The sequence below is a fragment of the Dromiciops gliroides genome, chromosome 1, assembly GCF_019393635.1.
Source record: "Dromiciops gliroides isolate mDroGli1 chromosome 1, mDroGli1.pri, whole genome shotgun sequence".
Classification (NCBI taxonomy): domain Eukaryota; kingdom Metazoa; phylum Chordata; class Mammalia; order Microbiotheria; family Microbiotheriidae; genus Dromiciops; species Dromiciops gliroides.
Genome location: NC_057861.1, coordinates 339,154,375 through 339,169,990, shown reverse-complemented (window position 1 = coordinate 339,169,990; position 15,616 = coordinate 339,154,375). Strand labels below are relative to the sequence as shown.

The window sequence follows — 15,616 nt, the reverse complement described above, 5'->3', positions numbered from 1 at the left end:
ACAGTTTATGTGATTAGCATATCAGTCTGATGTGGTAATATCAAGCTTCTAGAAAGTGATGAATGATGAATAATTTAGTTTTATTTTATTATAAATGTATCATTGGTCTCCAGTATTACAGCAAGTGAATCTTGTGTCCAAATGTAAATCATTGTTGGTTGTCAGAATCATACTCAGGTTTTCCACATTAAATTGTTTGCATTTTTTATGAAGGATGGAGGAGCCATTTCAGGAACATTAAACACCAGTTCAAGTCTGGGATTGTGGGATGCATAAATCAAAATTTGCTTTTACTAGTTTATCATTTTATCAAAGGCCATTAATATTTTATAGATTAATTGTCTCGGCTTTGTACAGTTGTATGTATATTTTTATAGTATTACAAGGGTGATTTTGGTAATGTTACTGGTGACATTAAGGTTACAGATTGCATGCAGTTAGAAATTTAGAAAATATCTCCAGTCCCTGTTGTCGTTAAGTTCTTCAGTTGTTATGGTCAATGAGTAGAGTTCAGTTCAAGACTCCCTCTCCCCTCTCTAACCATCTTTCGTCCTTCCATGTCCCATCCTCTCCCTTTTCCTTCTCCTTTTTTCTCCTTGCTTCTCTTCTCATATTTACTGTCAGGAAGGGCTGCCTCCGAATTAGGCCCATCGCAGTACCGGGAGAGACTAGCAGAAGCAGCGCCTAAAACAGTGAGTGGCTTTAAAATTGTGGGATAGCTTTGAAGATGAGAAGTTGTGTAAGTCAAATATAGCCCCATTATGTTGAGATGTGGACTTTATTGAGTCTTATTACTTAAGTGATATTGTTACTTAAGTGATAAATTGTCCTGGTTTTCTGAAATAAATTCCATATTCTCATTATAGTTAATATATTCCCTATTTCTATAGGCCTTAAAAAACTAAGTTAAAGTAATTTATGTTGGCATGTGACATACATGAACTAAAAATTTGAAAATGAGAATTCACTGTATGTCTATAAATTTCCTAGAAAGTAGGCATTAAGAACACAGTTCAGGCAAATACTCTCCTTCTCTTTTCTTTTGTCTATCTTTCATCCTCTAGTACTTCTTTCCTTTTCCCTTCTCCCTTTCCCTGCCAGGAGGGTGTACCTTGAATAGGATGCTTCATCATAATGCAGAATTAAAGACTAATTACACAGGTTATTGAATGTGCACGGGCTGGCTGAGCTTTGAGCGTACTTCTTTAAGTAACTTATTAACCACTTGGAAAATTAGGCCATTTTATCTTCTCAAATAAATTCTATGTCATAAATAACACTTTCTTTTAAAAGAAAGAAACATGTAGGGTAGAGGGCAGCTTTTATAAATATACAGTTAACTCTCAATTATCTGTTGACAACAGAGAAGATCTATAGGACAACTGCTTCCAACAAATAATATATAAGGCAAATTTACTTAATATAGCGATGGCAAAGTAGTATACTAGAAAGAATAATGGATTAGATGTCAGAAAACCTGTGTTCTAGTCTCATCTTTATCACTTATTAACCACTTAACCTTTGGCAAATCCCCTTTCCAATCTGCACAATAAAGGGGTAGAGCCAGATACACTCCAACATTTCTTCCATCTCATAAATTCAATGATTCTCTTTCTTGGAGAGAGATCAAAGAATATCAAGAAACATCAATATTAGGGAAGTACAGTATAGCTGTGTAAAGGAAAGGATAATGTGAATTCAGACACTTTTTGTCTTCCCATTTTAACCCTTGCCCTTTAAATAAAATTATTTTAATTGTCTTTTTTATACTAATTGAACATGTTGTATTTTAAAAGAAAACAGTGGAGTGTCAATAACACCCAAAAATTTCATGAAAAGAGATTTCCATTAATAGTACTCTATTATTGAGAAGTATTTGAAAGAATGTTAGTATCTATAGGGGGCAGCTAGGTGGCACAGTGGATAAAGCAATGGCCCTGGATTCAGGAGGACCTGAGTTCAAATTTGACCTCAGACACTTGACACTTACTAGCTCTGTGACGCTGGGTAAGTCACTTAACCCTCATTGCACCCACACACACACACACACACAAATAGAATGTTTCTATCTCCCTAACAAGTTCTCCTCCATAGAATTTCAAACCTAGGTTACTGGTTGACTTAAAAAAGCAAACAATTATGTTCTATGGGGCAGGCAAATGTGAAATGGCAAAAAAAAAAAAAAAATGACCTCTTTGTGAGCCATGGTAGACAGGGAATACAAACACAGGACAAATGAAAAATAAGAGGAAGGTATCCCCTATGACCGAGGTGTCAAACAAGCTGCCCTCTTCCAGAATCAGATTAAAATGTAATGGGGAGGGGCAGCTAGGTGGCACAGTGGATAGAGCACAGGTCCTGGAATCAGGAGTACCTGAGTTCAAATCTGGCCTCAGACACTTGACACTTACTAGCTGTGTGACCCTGGGCAAGTCACTTAACCCCAATTGCCTCACCCCCAAAAAAAAACCATAATGGGGAAATATTTAACAAAATAAAAATACGATAAATCATTGATAATAGTAATATGTTTTTCTAAGTCAATATGCAACTGTCAGGATCCTTATGTGCACTTTAGTAGCCCCCATTTCTATTTGTTTGACACCACTGCCCTAGAACACAGTATAAATAATATACTTGTGGTTAATTAGGTTGACTACTGTGTGTTCTCTGGTTCCTTAATAACAGTATATAAAAAGAGGAGAATCTCATTCTTTTTTTTAAACCTAATTTAATAACATGTGAACACACTTAGAGTCACATATATATTTATATATATACATATACACATATACATATATATTTCCTGACCTTAAGGGGCTCAGAGTTTAATGGAAGAGACAAAATCCAAAATACTATGACCAGATAAGAGATAGACAAGACAGATTGTTAATCATCTCCAGAGGGAAGCCAGTAGCATTAAGGGAATTGGGATAGAATCTGGATGAGAATTTTAGTTGAGTCTCTAAGGAAGTCAAAAGATGGAGCCGAGAAGGAAAAGAATTCCGGGCATGGAAACCAGTCATCAAAAATCCCCATAGTTGGGAGATAGAGTGTCTTGTGCAAGGAACAGCAAGAAGGCCAGAGTTACTACATTGCAGAGTATGTGAAGGGGAAGTAAGGTACAAGAAGACTGGAAAGGTAGGGAGGGAGGCACCAGATTATGGGCTTTAAATGTGGGAGGAATTTCCATGTATTTTAACATGACTATATTGTTCTTTCTTGAAAGGAGATATTTCTGAATAAATTTATTTTAGGCTGTTGTGTTTGTAATTCTTTTTGTAGCAGTTCATGAGTTTAGAACTAAGAAGTTAAGAGTTCCTGGTTTGCTGGAATTAATTGTTCCTTCCTTGAGTCAGGTGGGTCTTACCTAAGTACATAGTCATAGGCAGTGAGCTTAAAAATGGCTCTTTGGTCAGTCATCTGTCTCTTTACATCAGTATCATGATTCTTGAATTGTGTAGCTCTACACACTAACTTGGCTTTCTACCTTATACTTTCAAAGGATGTAGCTTGGTTAGGTCGCTAGGCACTCGATTAAGGAATCAGGAGACTGGCATTCCAATCTCAATTTCATCACAGCATGATATTAAGCAAGTTATTCAGTCTCCAGGCTGCAACTTCCTTTATTTGAATTCCTTGTCACACAGTAAGTAGTTAGATTTAATTATGCACCATGCAAAGAATTAATAAATACAGCCCTTGTTCTTCAGGAACTTACCATATAAAATGTCTTGAGCAATGTACAGAGCTACATGGTGTAGCGGAAATTAACACTTGGACTCCAAGAAATATTTTTAGTCACAACTATGCTAACTGGTTGTATGAACTTGGGCTCATTACTTAAAATCTGGTGCTCAGTTTCCTCACTGGAAAATGAGAGGAATGGACTAAATAGTTCCCATGGTCCCTTCCTATTTTAACATTTTATCATTGTGTGTCTACAGGTACTTTTCCTCATAAAATGTTATCTGTAATCCCTTAATCACTTCTATAGTTTTTTGAAATCTCCCTAGCTTTTCTGTCCTTATTAAGAACTAAGTCTGGTTCATGGTAAATAAGAAAGTCGGTTAACTTATGGCTCCTATTTGCTTTAACTCATTGACTGCTGTAATTTCTTTCTTCATGTTTCAGTTCCTACTGTTACCACCATATTCTAGGTCTTCCATCTCTTTCTTACATCCAGACCCTTACTGCTCCAAACCATCCTACCCGATATTATAGTCTTCTTTCTTAAATGTCATTTTAATCTTGTTATTACCGCACACAAATTAATTTGGTCCCTATTGTTGACAAGATTCTTAACTGTTCCATTCCTCTGTGTGTATCACCAGTATTTAGCACAGTACTTGGCACACAGTAGGCACTTAACAAATTTTTTTGATGGATTGGCTTGGCATTCAAAATACTGAGCAGTATGGTCCCTCCCCATCTTTATAACCATCTTTCTTGACCTTCTCCCACACAGTGCTACTCCAACGAAACTTCAACTCATCATATACACCCTAGTTTCCTAGGCAAGAATAGCTTCCTTTGCAGTTTTCTTTGGGAATTTAATGATAACCATCCTTCAAAGCTCAACTTGTCTCACCCCTTCCATGAAATTTTCCTTTACCCTCAGCTTTTAGTCTTTCCTCTCCACTGTAGAATTTATTGTCTGTATGACTTAACTGGTATTTAGTATATACTACCTATGTCATACGGGGTAGTGGATAAAGCACTTGCTTTCAGAAGACCTGAGTTTGAGTCCCAGCTTAACAACTTCCCATCCTTTGGGCAAGTTACTTTTTGAGCCTAAGTTTCCTAATCTATAAAATGGGGATAATACTATTCTTCTTTCCAATCTCACAGAGTATGGTGAGGAAAACTCTAAACTTTAAGGCACCATATAAACATGAGGTAATAGTGCTAATGATACTTTAGTTAACTGTGTTTGTCATCATAAAATAGATTGTAATCCCTCAAAGACAGGGGCATTTCTATCTTTAGTATGTAATGTGATAAAGTCATTCAGTAAATAAATACTTATGATAATTGGGGGAATGATTGGTAATGGCTGTTATTTTAAATTTGATGAAAAAAATTTAATGAGGAGAGGATTGTTACTAGCTATAGATTAAAGGTGCCATAAATTTGCAAATGAAGACTCCTTGGTAACCCTTATAACTTCCTTGAATGTACTGTTGGTTTCCTTGAGGGGAGAATGCGGAATAAATTCAGAGTCATCTATTGTTAAGGTTCATTGATTGTATCAAGACCATCTGCCTAGAACAGATTTTGGATGACTTGTAAATTCTTTCAGAGTTAATTTAAAGTGTTATCACTCTCATTTATAGTCATTCAGTTCGACAAACATTTATTCAAAATTTTCTCTTCAAGTTCACCCATATTTTAAAAATATAATATGCCTGTCACAATATCAGTGTAGGTGTTCAAATTTGTGAGACAGAAATATTTCTTCTTCCTCCTCCCCCAAAATTTTTTTCTAGGGATTCAACGTAGACACCTGTAAGTGTAAATGCCATAAATCTAAATTCTCCAGAATATTTTTCAGTTTGTAACCGTGACAGCCTAGGTATGTTAATTTGCCCCTCCTTAGAATAAAATCCATTGTAAACTATAAAAACTTGACAAGGAGACAACTTCCTACTCATTTTCAGCTTTTATATTTGATCCCAGAGGAACATATGCCACATTGCATACTTTCTTCTCTGTGAGGTTGTTTCATTTGTTTTTTTTTTCTTTTCCAGACTTTTCCACGAAGGTTATTCACCCCTTTTGCTTAAGCATCTGGCCAAAACTTGATGTTATTCTCTCTACATTTCTTTTCATTTGGGAACCATGTTCCCCATGAGAACCTTATGTTCCTAAGAAATCTTCCAAATCAATAGAGTATTTCTTATGAATTTCTCACTTTTCCATCACTGCCCTTCATGGTCACATTTGAAAAGATGGTCATTTGATACCAATCCTTAACAAATGAATCCTTAGAATCATTTCTAGAATAATTGAAGTATGTGAATGTATAGAGTTCTTATAGAACTGTATAGTAACTAAATTGTTATATGTTAGTTATAGCATGCTCTTAACTTGACCCAAACACCTTGGGAAAAACCTGCCTTCAAGAAGCAGCAGTTTCATTTACCCTGAATATATATGTAAAGGGATAGGTGGTCTGTTACCCCTTTAAAATGATCAGAACAAAAAATATTCAATTTGGAGGAAGCTAGCATAGCTTAAGTAGTCACTGTGTGATAAGTATTATGGATATAATAGCAAATACCATCTCAGGAGGCTAATAGATGCAAAAAAAGAATAACATTCTCCTGGTAAAACTCTTGGCTCTATTTCAAAGATATAGGCCTGCTGAAGAGAGTTTATACAAGTGTCTAGAAACAGCTATAGTTCCCATTCATACCCACAGACATTTATTAAGAGTGCAGAGGGGGGCAGATAGGTGGTGCAGTGGATAAAGCACCGGCCCTGGATTCAGGAGTACCTGAGTTCAAATCTGGCCTCAGACACTTGACACTTACTAGCTGTGTGACCCTGGGCAAGTCACTTAACCCCCATTGCCCCGCCGCCCCCCCCAAAAAAAAAAGAGTGCAGAGAAAAGAAGCTAATAACAAGGATTTGGCATATATCTCTTTACCCCAAAAGTATTCTACAAATTAGAATGTGATCAGGGATAAGGAAAGACCCAGAGTGCAGGATGGGGGTGTGGGGTGCAGAGCTAGGAAAAAATTTTGAGGACTAAGTGAATTTCAAGTGAAAAAAATCAGGAATTAGACTTCATGGAAGAGGTAGTTCCTCAGACTTGAAAAAAGAGAAGAATTTCAGGAAGTCTAGATATAGTGCATGAGAGTGCATAGCTAAAAAAACAAACAACTTTTAGTAAATTCCATTAGTTTAAATTTTAAACTTAGTTTCTTTTCAATTCTCTTTGCTTATCCTCTGGTAGAATTTCTAATGAACTGGCAGACTACCAAGAGAAAGAAAAGGGGGCCAAAAGTCCCAGGAGACTCTGGGGCTTCCAAGTTGATACATAGTCCTTGATAATCAAAAGTTGCTTGCTAAATCAAGGAACTATTTATCGACAGATATCCTATGCTTCACAAATTAATGTTTTGATTGTTTTGATTATTTTTCATTAGCTATTTTAACACTTCCATTTGCTCCTTCAGTTTTGTCCTAAGATTCATCATTGATCATTGTTACATTGATCATGATGTTGAACCAGATAATTATACCAGAGAAGAATTTCACAGTTAATTGCTTTCATTTTTAAACTTGTCATCCTTACCTCACATTGTTAGTAAACCATACTTCCTGTGATGCTTATAATATATTTGCTTCCTAAATAAGCTCTGTTTCTAATTATGGATATTTGGCTTTGTATTGAATTGTGGGTAGTTAGCACACTGGAACCTTGCTTTCAGCACATTAATTCACTAAATGCTGGAGTTTGATATGAGGTTTATTTATTTGTACCCCACAGAAGTAAGTTTAGTCACAGAAGCAACAAAACAACTTCCTTATAGGTGGTTTCACCTACAAGGCAATCCTACAATATGGGCCTTTATGGGGAAGTGTACATAATCCGTGACCTCAGTAAAAGTTGCAGTTAATAAGATTTCTGCTTTACTATTGATACCTTGTTTAATATGGTGATGACTCAGTTGAAAAGGAGAGGCACAACTGTATTAACTTGTATTTTATAAACATCTGTGCATTGAGTTCATCACCTCTCTGTAAGGAGGTAGGTAGCATTCTTTACCATCAGTCTCTGGAATCATGGTTGATCGTTACGTTGATGAGAGTTCTTATGTCTTCCAAACTTGTTTGTTTTAACAATGTTGTTGTTATTATATAAATTGTTCTCCTGGTTCTATTCACTTAACTTTGCATCAGTTCATACAAGTCTTCCCAGGTTTCTTTGAAACTGTCCATTTCATCATTTCTCTCAGCACAATGGTATACCATTACATTCATATACCATGTTTTATTTAGTCATTCCTTGATTGATGCTCCCCTTCCCATATAGAATAAGATATACATTTTAGGCATGGCCAATCTGTCCATTTGTTTTGCTTGACTATTCATATTTGAGATGGAGAAAAAGTAAATGCTTTTCAATTTTTAAAACTATTTTAAAACTTTTAAATAGACAAAACACTTGAAAAATAAATATGTGTGTAGGGTTTTTTTTTAATTCTGAATGTTTATTAGTAACTCTTCCCATTGTCAGAGCAGCATGGTGCAATGGATAGAGAGCCAGCCTTGAAGCCAGGAAGACCTGGATTCAAGTCTTGCCTCCAGTACCTACTGACTGTGTCACCCTGGGCAAATCATTTCATCTCTCGCTGCTCTGGGCAATTCTTTGAAAATATAAGTTTCAGTAAAAGTGTTGACCTGAATTAGTAGAGGGGATTTTCCCACTTGGGAGTTCCTTATATCAATAAAATCATAGACCTACATCATATCCTCTCACAGTACCATGCCTGAGTTTTGTTCTCAAACTTACCCCTGTTTAATCATGTTTCCTTTGTGTTTATCCTGCCCATGGCAAGATCTATTCTTCCAATGTGAGATAGGAGGTTTGAGCAAGCTGTAAGAAAAAGCCTACCTAGGAACTTCTTGTTTATTCAATTTTTAAATTTCTCCATCTTTTACTTTTTCAGTTATGCAAACTATTTACTTTTGCTTTTAAATTTTTGTACATAACTGTTGAGAGATAGGCAGCTGTGCAGAGTCAAGATCCTGGAATTCTGATATATAAGCTGTCAGAAGGAAAATTGCATTTACTGTATCCAGTCTTCTTTCTTAAAGGGCCTTGGGAGTTTCCGTAACAGATTACACATTTGAAGACTGCCAGCTGGCATTGGCTGAAGGACAGCTTCGTCTCCCTTCAAACACCTGCCTTTTAGAATTTGCCAAGCTTGTGAGAAGCCTTGGGTGAGCAATGTTCTTATTCTTTATTCATGAGAAAATTAGATATGTTTCATTTATCTAGCATTATTATTTCCCCAATTTTTAATCCACAGAAATTAGCATTTCAAGACCCAGTAAAAGGATACCAGTATGTTGATTCCATTCTTTTACCTCTTTTCCCCCAGACTGACAGCGCAGTTATTTTCTTAGGTGCTAGAATAAATATTTGCCCACATCCAAAGTATCTTTAGAGCCTCTAGAGTTGGAACAGTCCCTAAAGAATTTGCAGTCAACTCAGAGTTTAGGACTGGTCTGTGCAAAACCAGACCCAGACTGAACTCCCAGATTAGAGAATTTCTCGGTAGGTAGATTGATTAAAAAATTTCTGTCTTCCCCAAGCTGAGCCTTAAGCCAACCTCCAATTATTGTCTGTAAGGCTCATGCTGTTAGCACCTAACTCTCAGTCCTAGTCTTATATTTGGTTATTTGAAGAAGTCAATCAGTATATGAATACAGAAATCAATACTATGTGCGAGGCATTGGGATTTCAAAGACAAAAATGAACAGTTCCTGTACGCAAAGATCTTTACATTCTATTAAGTATAAAATTACTTAAAACTAATTTCCATTCACTTTGACAGGACAAATCATAAAACATTCAGTTAGCAGAAATTTCAGAAATTGTAGAATTTCAATGAGTGATCAATAAAGATGTAAATGCTTTGTATTTTCAAAATGACCTGTTGCCCAGGTGATGGCAACACCTCTCAGGGGAACTAGTGTCAAAGGAACAACTTTTCTCTGAAGCCATGCCAGCCTCATTCAGCTCTGATTTGTTTTCTCCAGTTCCTCTGGCTCTGCATGATACTCTCTTTCTAGAGTTGAAGTGTATTGCTTGATCCATCCTATGATCTCTCCCATCAGCCCCTTTGCAGACTAAGTCCCTGCTCCCTTGCTGCCAACTAGGCTTAGTTTTGGTTTCAGTTATTCCTTGGGGGAGAAATGTATTGTTGTGCAATTAACTGGGTCCTCACTCAGTGTGTAAAATGTTTGGGTTTTTTCCCCCTACATAGGTCTTTGCAGGGGAGAGAAGGATTCTGTTAAATGAGAAAGATAATTAAGTATTTAAGCCAAAAATGAGGCTTTTCTGATCCTACAATATTCTGGGCCCGGCCTGACTCACAATAGTCTGGTGGTTCAAGGTTGAGATTACAGTGAAGTGAGACACCCATAGTCAGACACTTAACAAAAAGTTTGCTTTACGAAAGCATGGAAGGGATACAGCTAGGAGTTACTCTGCACTTCAGTGTGTATCCATTAAATCTGAAAGGTACTGACTTCTTTTTATTCCCTGTGTGATTGGGAAACCAATTGGGATTGGGAAACCAAGTCAAAGCCCTAGTCCCCTGAACTAATGATGTTTCTTTTTTTGTTTGTTTGTTTGTTTTGGTTTTGGGGGGTTTTTGGTTGTTGTTTTTTCCTTAGTGATTTCTCCAGAAATGGTGCAGTATTGGTATTTTTTTTTTTTTTGGTGGGGCAATGAGGGTTAAGTGACTTGCCCAGGATCACACAGTTAGTAAGTGTCATGTGTCTGAGGCCAGATTTGAACTCAGGTCCTCCTGAATCCAGGGCTGGTGCTCTATCCACTGTGCCACCTAGCTACCCCTACTCCGTTTTTCTATTTGTCTTCCTGGACTTAAAGCTATTCTACCCTATTGCTGAGGGAAACTTGCCAACAAATGCTTCAAGAATCAAATCAAAGGTCCTAAGAGCTACCTTCTTATGCTCTATCAACAGAGCAACTCCTCATGCCTAAAGGAGTGGTTTTTTTTAATACAGAAAAACAATACAACACCATTAGGTGTCTAGGTAACAACCAATGAGAAATAAATTTGTGGTGCACTTAAACGGAGCCTTACTTTTGAATATAAACACATATTAAGGATCAGAGAATAAATACCAATAACACTGCTACTAAAAATAACAAGTTTATATAGCACTTTAAGATTTGCAGTGTCTTACATATATTATGTCATTTGACCCTTGAAAAACCTTATGAGGAAAATGCTGTCATCTACCCAAGATCACTTGATTAATATATTTGATTTGAACTTAGGTCTCTCCTGATTCCCAAGTCAGTAAACCTTTCAAGTACACCAGAATTTATTAAGTAAAGAAAAAACGACAACTGTATAAGGCAGAATAACTTCTCTCAATTCCCTGTACAAAAGTTCGTGCTCCCTGTACCTGAACTGCCCTGTCCTGAAACCACCATCTATCTTATCCCTATTCATTGTACCCAGTTCAAAATGCCAACTGTTTTATGAACTCTCCCCTATTCTCTCTAACTAGGTGTGATCTCTCCTTTCTCTGTATCTGAATTTTCCTTTTGGCACTTATGACATTATGCCCTGTGTTAAAGTAGCTTGTATATAAAGTTTCTATAGTCTTATTCTCTTATACCATACCATAAGGTTCTTGAGAACAAGACGCCACATTATCTTTGTATCAGCCATAATGCCTGACGAATTGGTTTTCACACTAGTAGCAACTCAATAAATATTTATTAACAAAATGTGATTCACCATAACTGATCATCAGTCATTATAATTTTTCCACAAGGTAATTGTGTAGTTCTAACTAAATTCCAGTCTAGCTTATCTTTTAATGACTCCTTAATTAAAAGGATGAATTAGTTTTATTCTGCATCATTTTTCACATCCCAATTCCCTATCTACATCAGAGAAGTCTCAAAATCTTTAGAATTTGACACCAGTTTTGTACATGAATATTCCAATTTCATTTTAGTCCATGCATGTGATTTCATTGGTATAGGAAAATCTCAGTGAGGAAATTCCCTTTACTAATGCATACCAGATACTGTTCTGCAATTTATATCCCTAAAAAATTGTCTGAAGCACAGATAGGTTAATTGATTTGCCCAAGATCACATAGCAGTAATTTATTATATACATGAGACATTATATATCCTTATACATCCCTCAAATGAACTGGAGAATGGGTTGGCAAACCACTCTAGTATCTTTGCTAAGAAACCCCAAAAAAGGGGTCATGAAGAGTCAGAGACAACTACAAATGACCAGACAATAACAAATACATGGGATACTGGGTTATATCTTGGTTAATAGAAGTCAGTACTTATTGTTTATCAACATTAACTGCTACTGAATAACAGTATACCTAAAATATATAGGTAATTGATCCATTGTCATACTACAAATGATCCCATGAAAAATACTCCAAATAACTAGTATTGAGAGAAGTGCAAATTAAAACAACTCTGAAGTTTTATCCCACACCAAGCAAATTGGCAAAGAGGACAAAAATTGGAAATGGTCGATATTGTAGGGGATTTAGGAAAACATGCATACTGATGGTAGGACTGTGAAATGGCTAAACAGTTCTGGATTTCAATATGGAATTATGTAAGAAAGGTTACCAAATGGACCATAACCTTTAACTTAGCAAATCCAACTGTGGGATACCTACCCTAAGAAAGTTAAAATTCCATTATATGCCAAAATATTCAGATCAACCCTCTTAGTGGGAACAAAGAATGAATAACAAAGTAGGTGCTCATCCATTGAAGAACAGCTGAGAAAACAGTGGCATGTGAATATTGAGGAATATTACTGTATTTCAAGAAATTCTGACTATGAGGAATTCACAGAAACATGAGAAGAATCTATTAGCTAATATAGAACAAAATGAACAGAGCTGAAAGAGCATTGTAAAATACAACAATAACAATGAAGAAAAGTAGAAAACTGAGTAATTGAAAAACCAGTGAAGTTCCCAGAGATACATTCCTGGTTATTGCAGGAGGCTCCTAGAACAAAACATTGTATGTGTCAGATATAGTCACTGTACTGTGTGTTTTTACAAGTGTTAAACTTGTCCTTTGTCACAAGGGAAGATTCATTGGCAAGGTAGAGATGGAAAGGGGTTGAAATGACTGGTGTAAGTACAAAAATGAGTAAAAGGTCTTGTGGAGGGGACTGTTGAGCTGAAATCAATCAAGAGCCTGAAAAGAATATCAGTCTTTCGTAGAATATTACTAAAGGGCAAATTTGGGGGTGGTTCAAAATTATTAGAATTATCATTTTTTTTCTAGGAAAAATATTCTTTGCTGCTTTCTCTGAGTATTTCATTAATTGAATTATGATCCATTTATTGATATGTTTAAATCAAAGTTTAAGCAACTCACTAATAACATGCAATTTTTATTGTCAAAATCTTTCCCCTTTTTCTATTTAGGTTAAAACCAGAAAAACTTGAAAAAGATCTGGATAGATATTCAGAAAGTGCTAAGATGAAGAATGGAGAAAAAATTAGTCTTTCAGAATTTGCTGCATACATGGAAGTCCCAGTCTCTGATACATTAGGTGACATGTTTGCTCTATTTGATGAGGTAAGAATTATATTAGTACAAAAGAAAGCATGCCAATGCTAAATTTTATAGATTACTGTGTCAGTAAAGTCATGATAATGGTAGGCCCTATGGTATATCTTGTTCATTCATTCAACAAACATTTATTATTTAGGATGTTTAATGCACTGTACTAGTTGTCAGAGAGATAAAAAAATCATAGTTCCTACCCTCAGAGTACTTACAGTCCAATAGATGAAGAGAAAACATGTAAACAGATTAAATATAATACAAATTTTAAAGTTATTAAATTTATGTGTGTGTAGCAGAGAAAGAAAATATATAAAGGTATGAGATCACTTCCAGCTTGGACTAGGAAGATGGAGGAGAAAGGATTAGTAAAGACTTTATGAAGAAAGACTCATTTGAATGTGTCTATTAAAAGAATGTAACAGCATAGATGTTACTCTAGTTGATTTGCTAATTAGATGATCACATATTGCACAGGGTACAAACTAATAAGCAGTTTAGCTCCGCTCCCCCAAGTGTTTGAGTTTGTAGTTCTTATAAATTTGCTGCATTCTTTTGTTTTACTAATGAATTTTTGCAGTGTATAATTCAGTGTATTGTTGAAACTTTTTAATCTAGACAAAATTCTCCTGAAAATAGACATCAGTAGTATAAAAGATAGCTTTTAGGTAAAAGGAATAAAATACACAGTGTTGTATTCTTTTGTTTTTGTTTTGTTGGGGGGGGTGTTGTTAGATTTTTTTTTTTCGGTACAACTATAGCTGTGATTATATTATCACTGAGTTGGCTTTGAAAGGGATCTCAGGACAGACATGTAGATGCTGAATATAATGAATAATTGTTCACCATCGAAAATTCATTTGAAGATGCAGCATTGCCTGTTTAGCTCATCTTGCCTCTCTTTTACATGACTTTTAGCTCCTTAAAGTGGGGCACAGTTTCCAGGCTGCACTGTCCCAAACTTCAGGGGGTCCCAGGTGGTATGATTTAAGGAGGGGCAGGTTCTTCACTCACCTGGACTGTTCCCTGGTCCATAGATAACCCCAGGCCAACTTGCTAATTAACCAGACAGCAAAACTTTGTGTGCTGTGATTGTTAGCCCTGACAAGCCTGTGCCCCTCCCCGACCTGGGCCACTGCTACTCAAGCCTACTTCCTGGTTCCCAGCAGGGGTGAAACACCCAAGTTCTGCCTCAGCACCAGCAGAGACCCCTGTAATCTCCCCCTGCCAACAACTCAGCCCTCTCACCAGACTGTGAGCTTAGTTCCAGACACTAGTGCTGCAGCTGATTCAGAGGCTCTGGGGTATCTCTTTCCCTGGCTCAGCATGCCTAGGACTAGATCTATGTTAAAGTGACTGTGGGGTTGGGGTCCACTCCTGCCTTAGCACAGCAGCCCCCTCTTTCCAACCTTCTAAGCTGTCTTTGATTGGAAAATGATCTCAACATGTTCTTTTGTGGGTTTTGCTGCTCCAGGAATTGTCCTATGACATTATTTGGAGGTTTTTTGGAGCAATCATGTCTTGAGTTCTGTGAGCTTACTGCCTTTTCCAGCAATGTCATATTAGTAGGACAAATGGATCGATATTCAGCAGTTATGTCTCCCTTTACTTCTTTGCAGTGGTTTTGAGGAAGGGGAACAGAAGGAATACAGCAGGAAATTTAGGTGCTATAAAAACAAGACATCAATAAAAAGTTTTAAAGAATAAGATGTCAGGGAGAGGAAAAAATAAATTTATTTGCAGAACCAATATTATTTCATGGCACTATTAAAATATAATATCACCATACATTCAGAATAGCATTGAGAAAGAGACACATATGCCTCTAACAGCAAAGCCTGTCAAATTTCTAGCAGAGACAAGTAGTAGATCTCTCTCTGATGAGGAATTTGCCTGGAAGGTAAAGGGGACTATCTCTACCTAAGACTGTCTTCTACTCCAATGTTTTCAGGAATTGCGTTGCCAAGAACAAACCAACTAGTTGAGTTTGTTTCAGGAGTTCTGAGGAACAGAGCATTAACACAAGAAAGGACCACATCCTTTTCATTACCACATCCTTTTCATTTCTACTGGAACATTTAGGGCAGCATAGTTTTTGTTTTGTTTCCTATTGTCTCATCCAAGTGTTTAGATGAGCAGCCATGAAGGAAGAAAAAAGCCACAGCAAAATGGAATACCATTAAGTATGCAAGCTTATTTATAAAAAATTATGAGAGAGATGTTCTGGCTGATCAGCTTTTGAAGTTTCACCCTTAAAACACCAAA

At 36.4% G+C, this 15,616-nt stretch overlaps 1 protein-coding gene across 1 annotated transcript in view; it reads left to right on the top strand.

The window, feature by feature from the left end:
• Positions 1-15,616, top strand: part of LPCAT1 (lysophosphatidylcholine acyltransferase 1) — a 173,907-nt gene that overhangs the window by 134,168 nt on the left and 24,123 nt on the right. The window contains exons 10-11 of the mRNA XM_043977175.1: positions 8,830-8,955; positions 13,210-13,363. Coding sequence (XP_043833110.1) covers positions 8,830-8,955; positions 13,210-13,363 — 280 coding nt within the window. The remainder of the gene's footprint in view (positions 1-8,829; positions 8,956-13,209; positions 13,364-15,616) is intronic.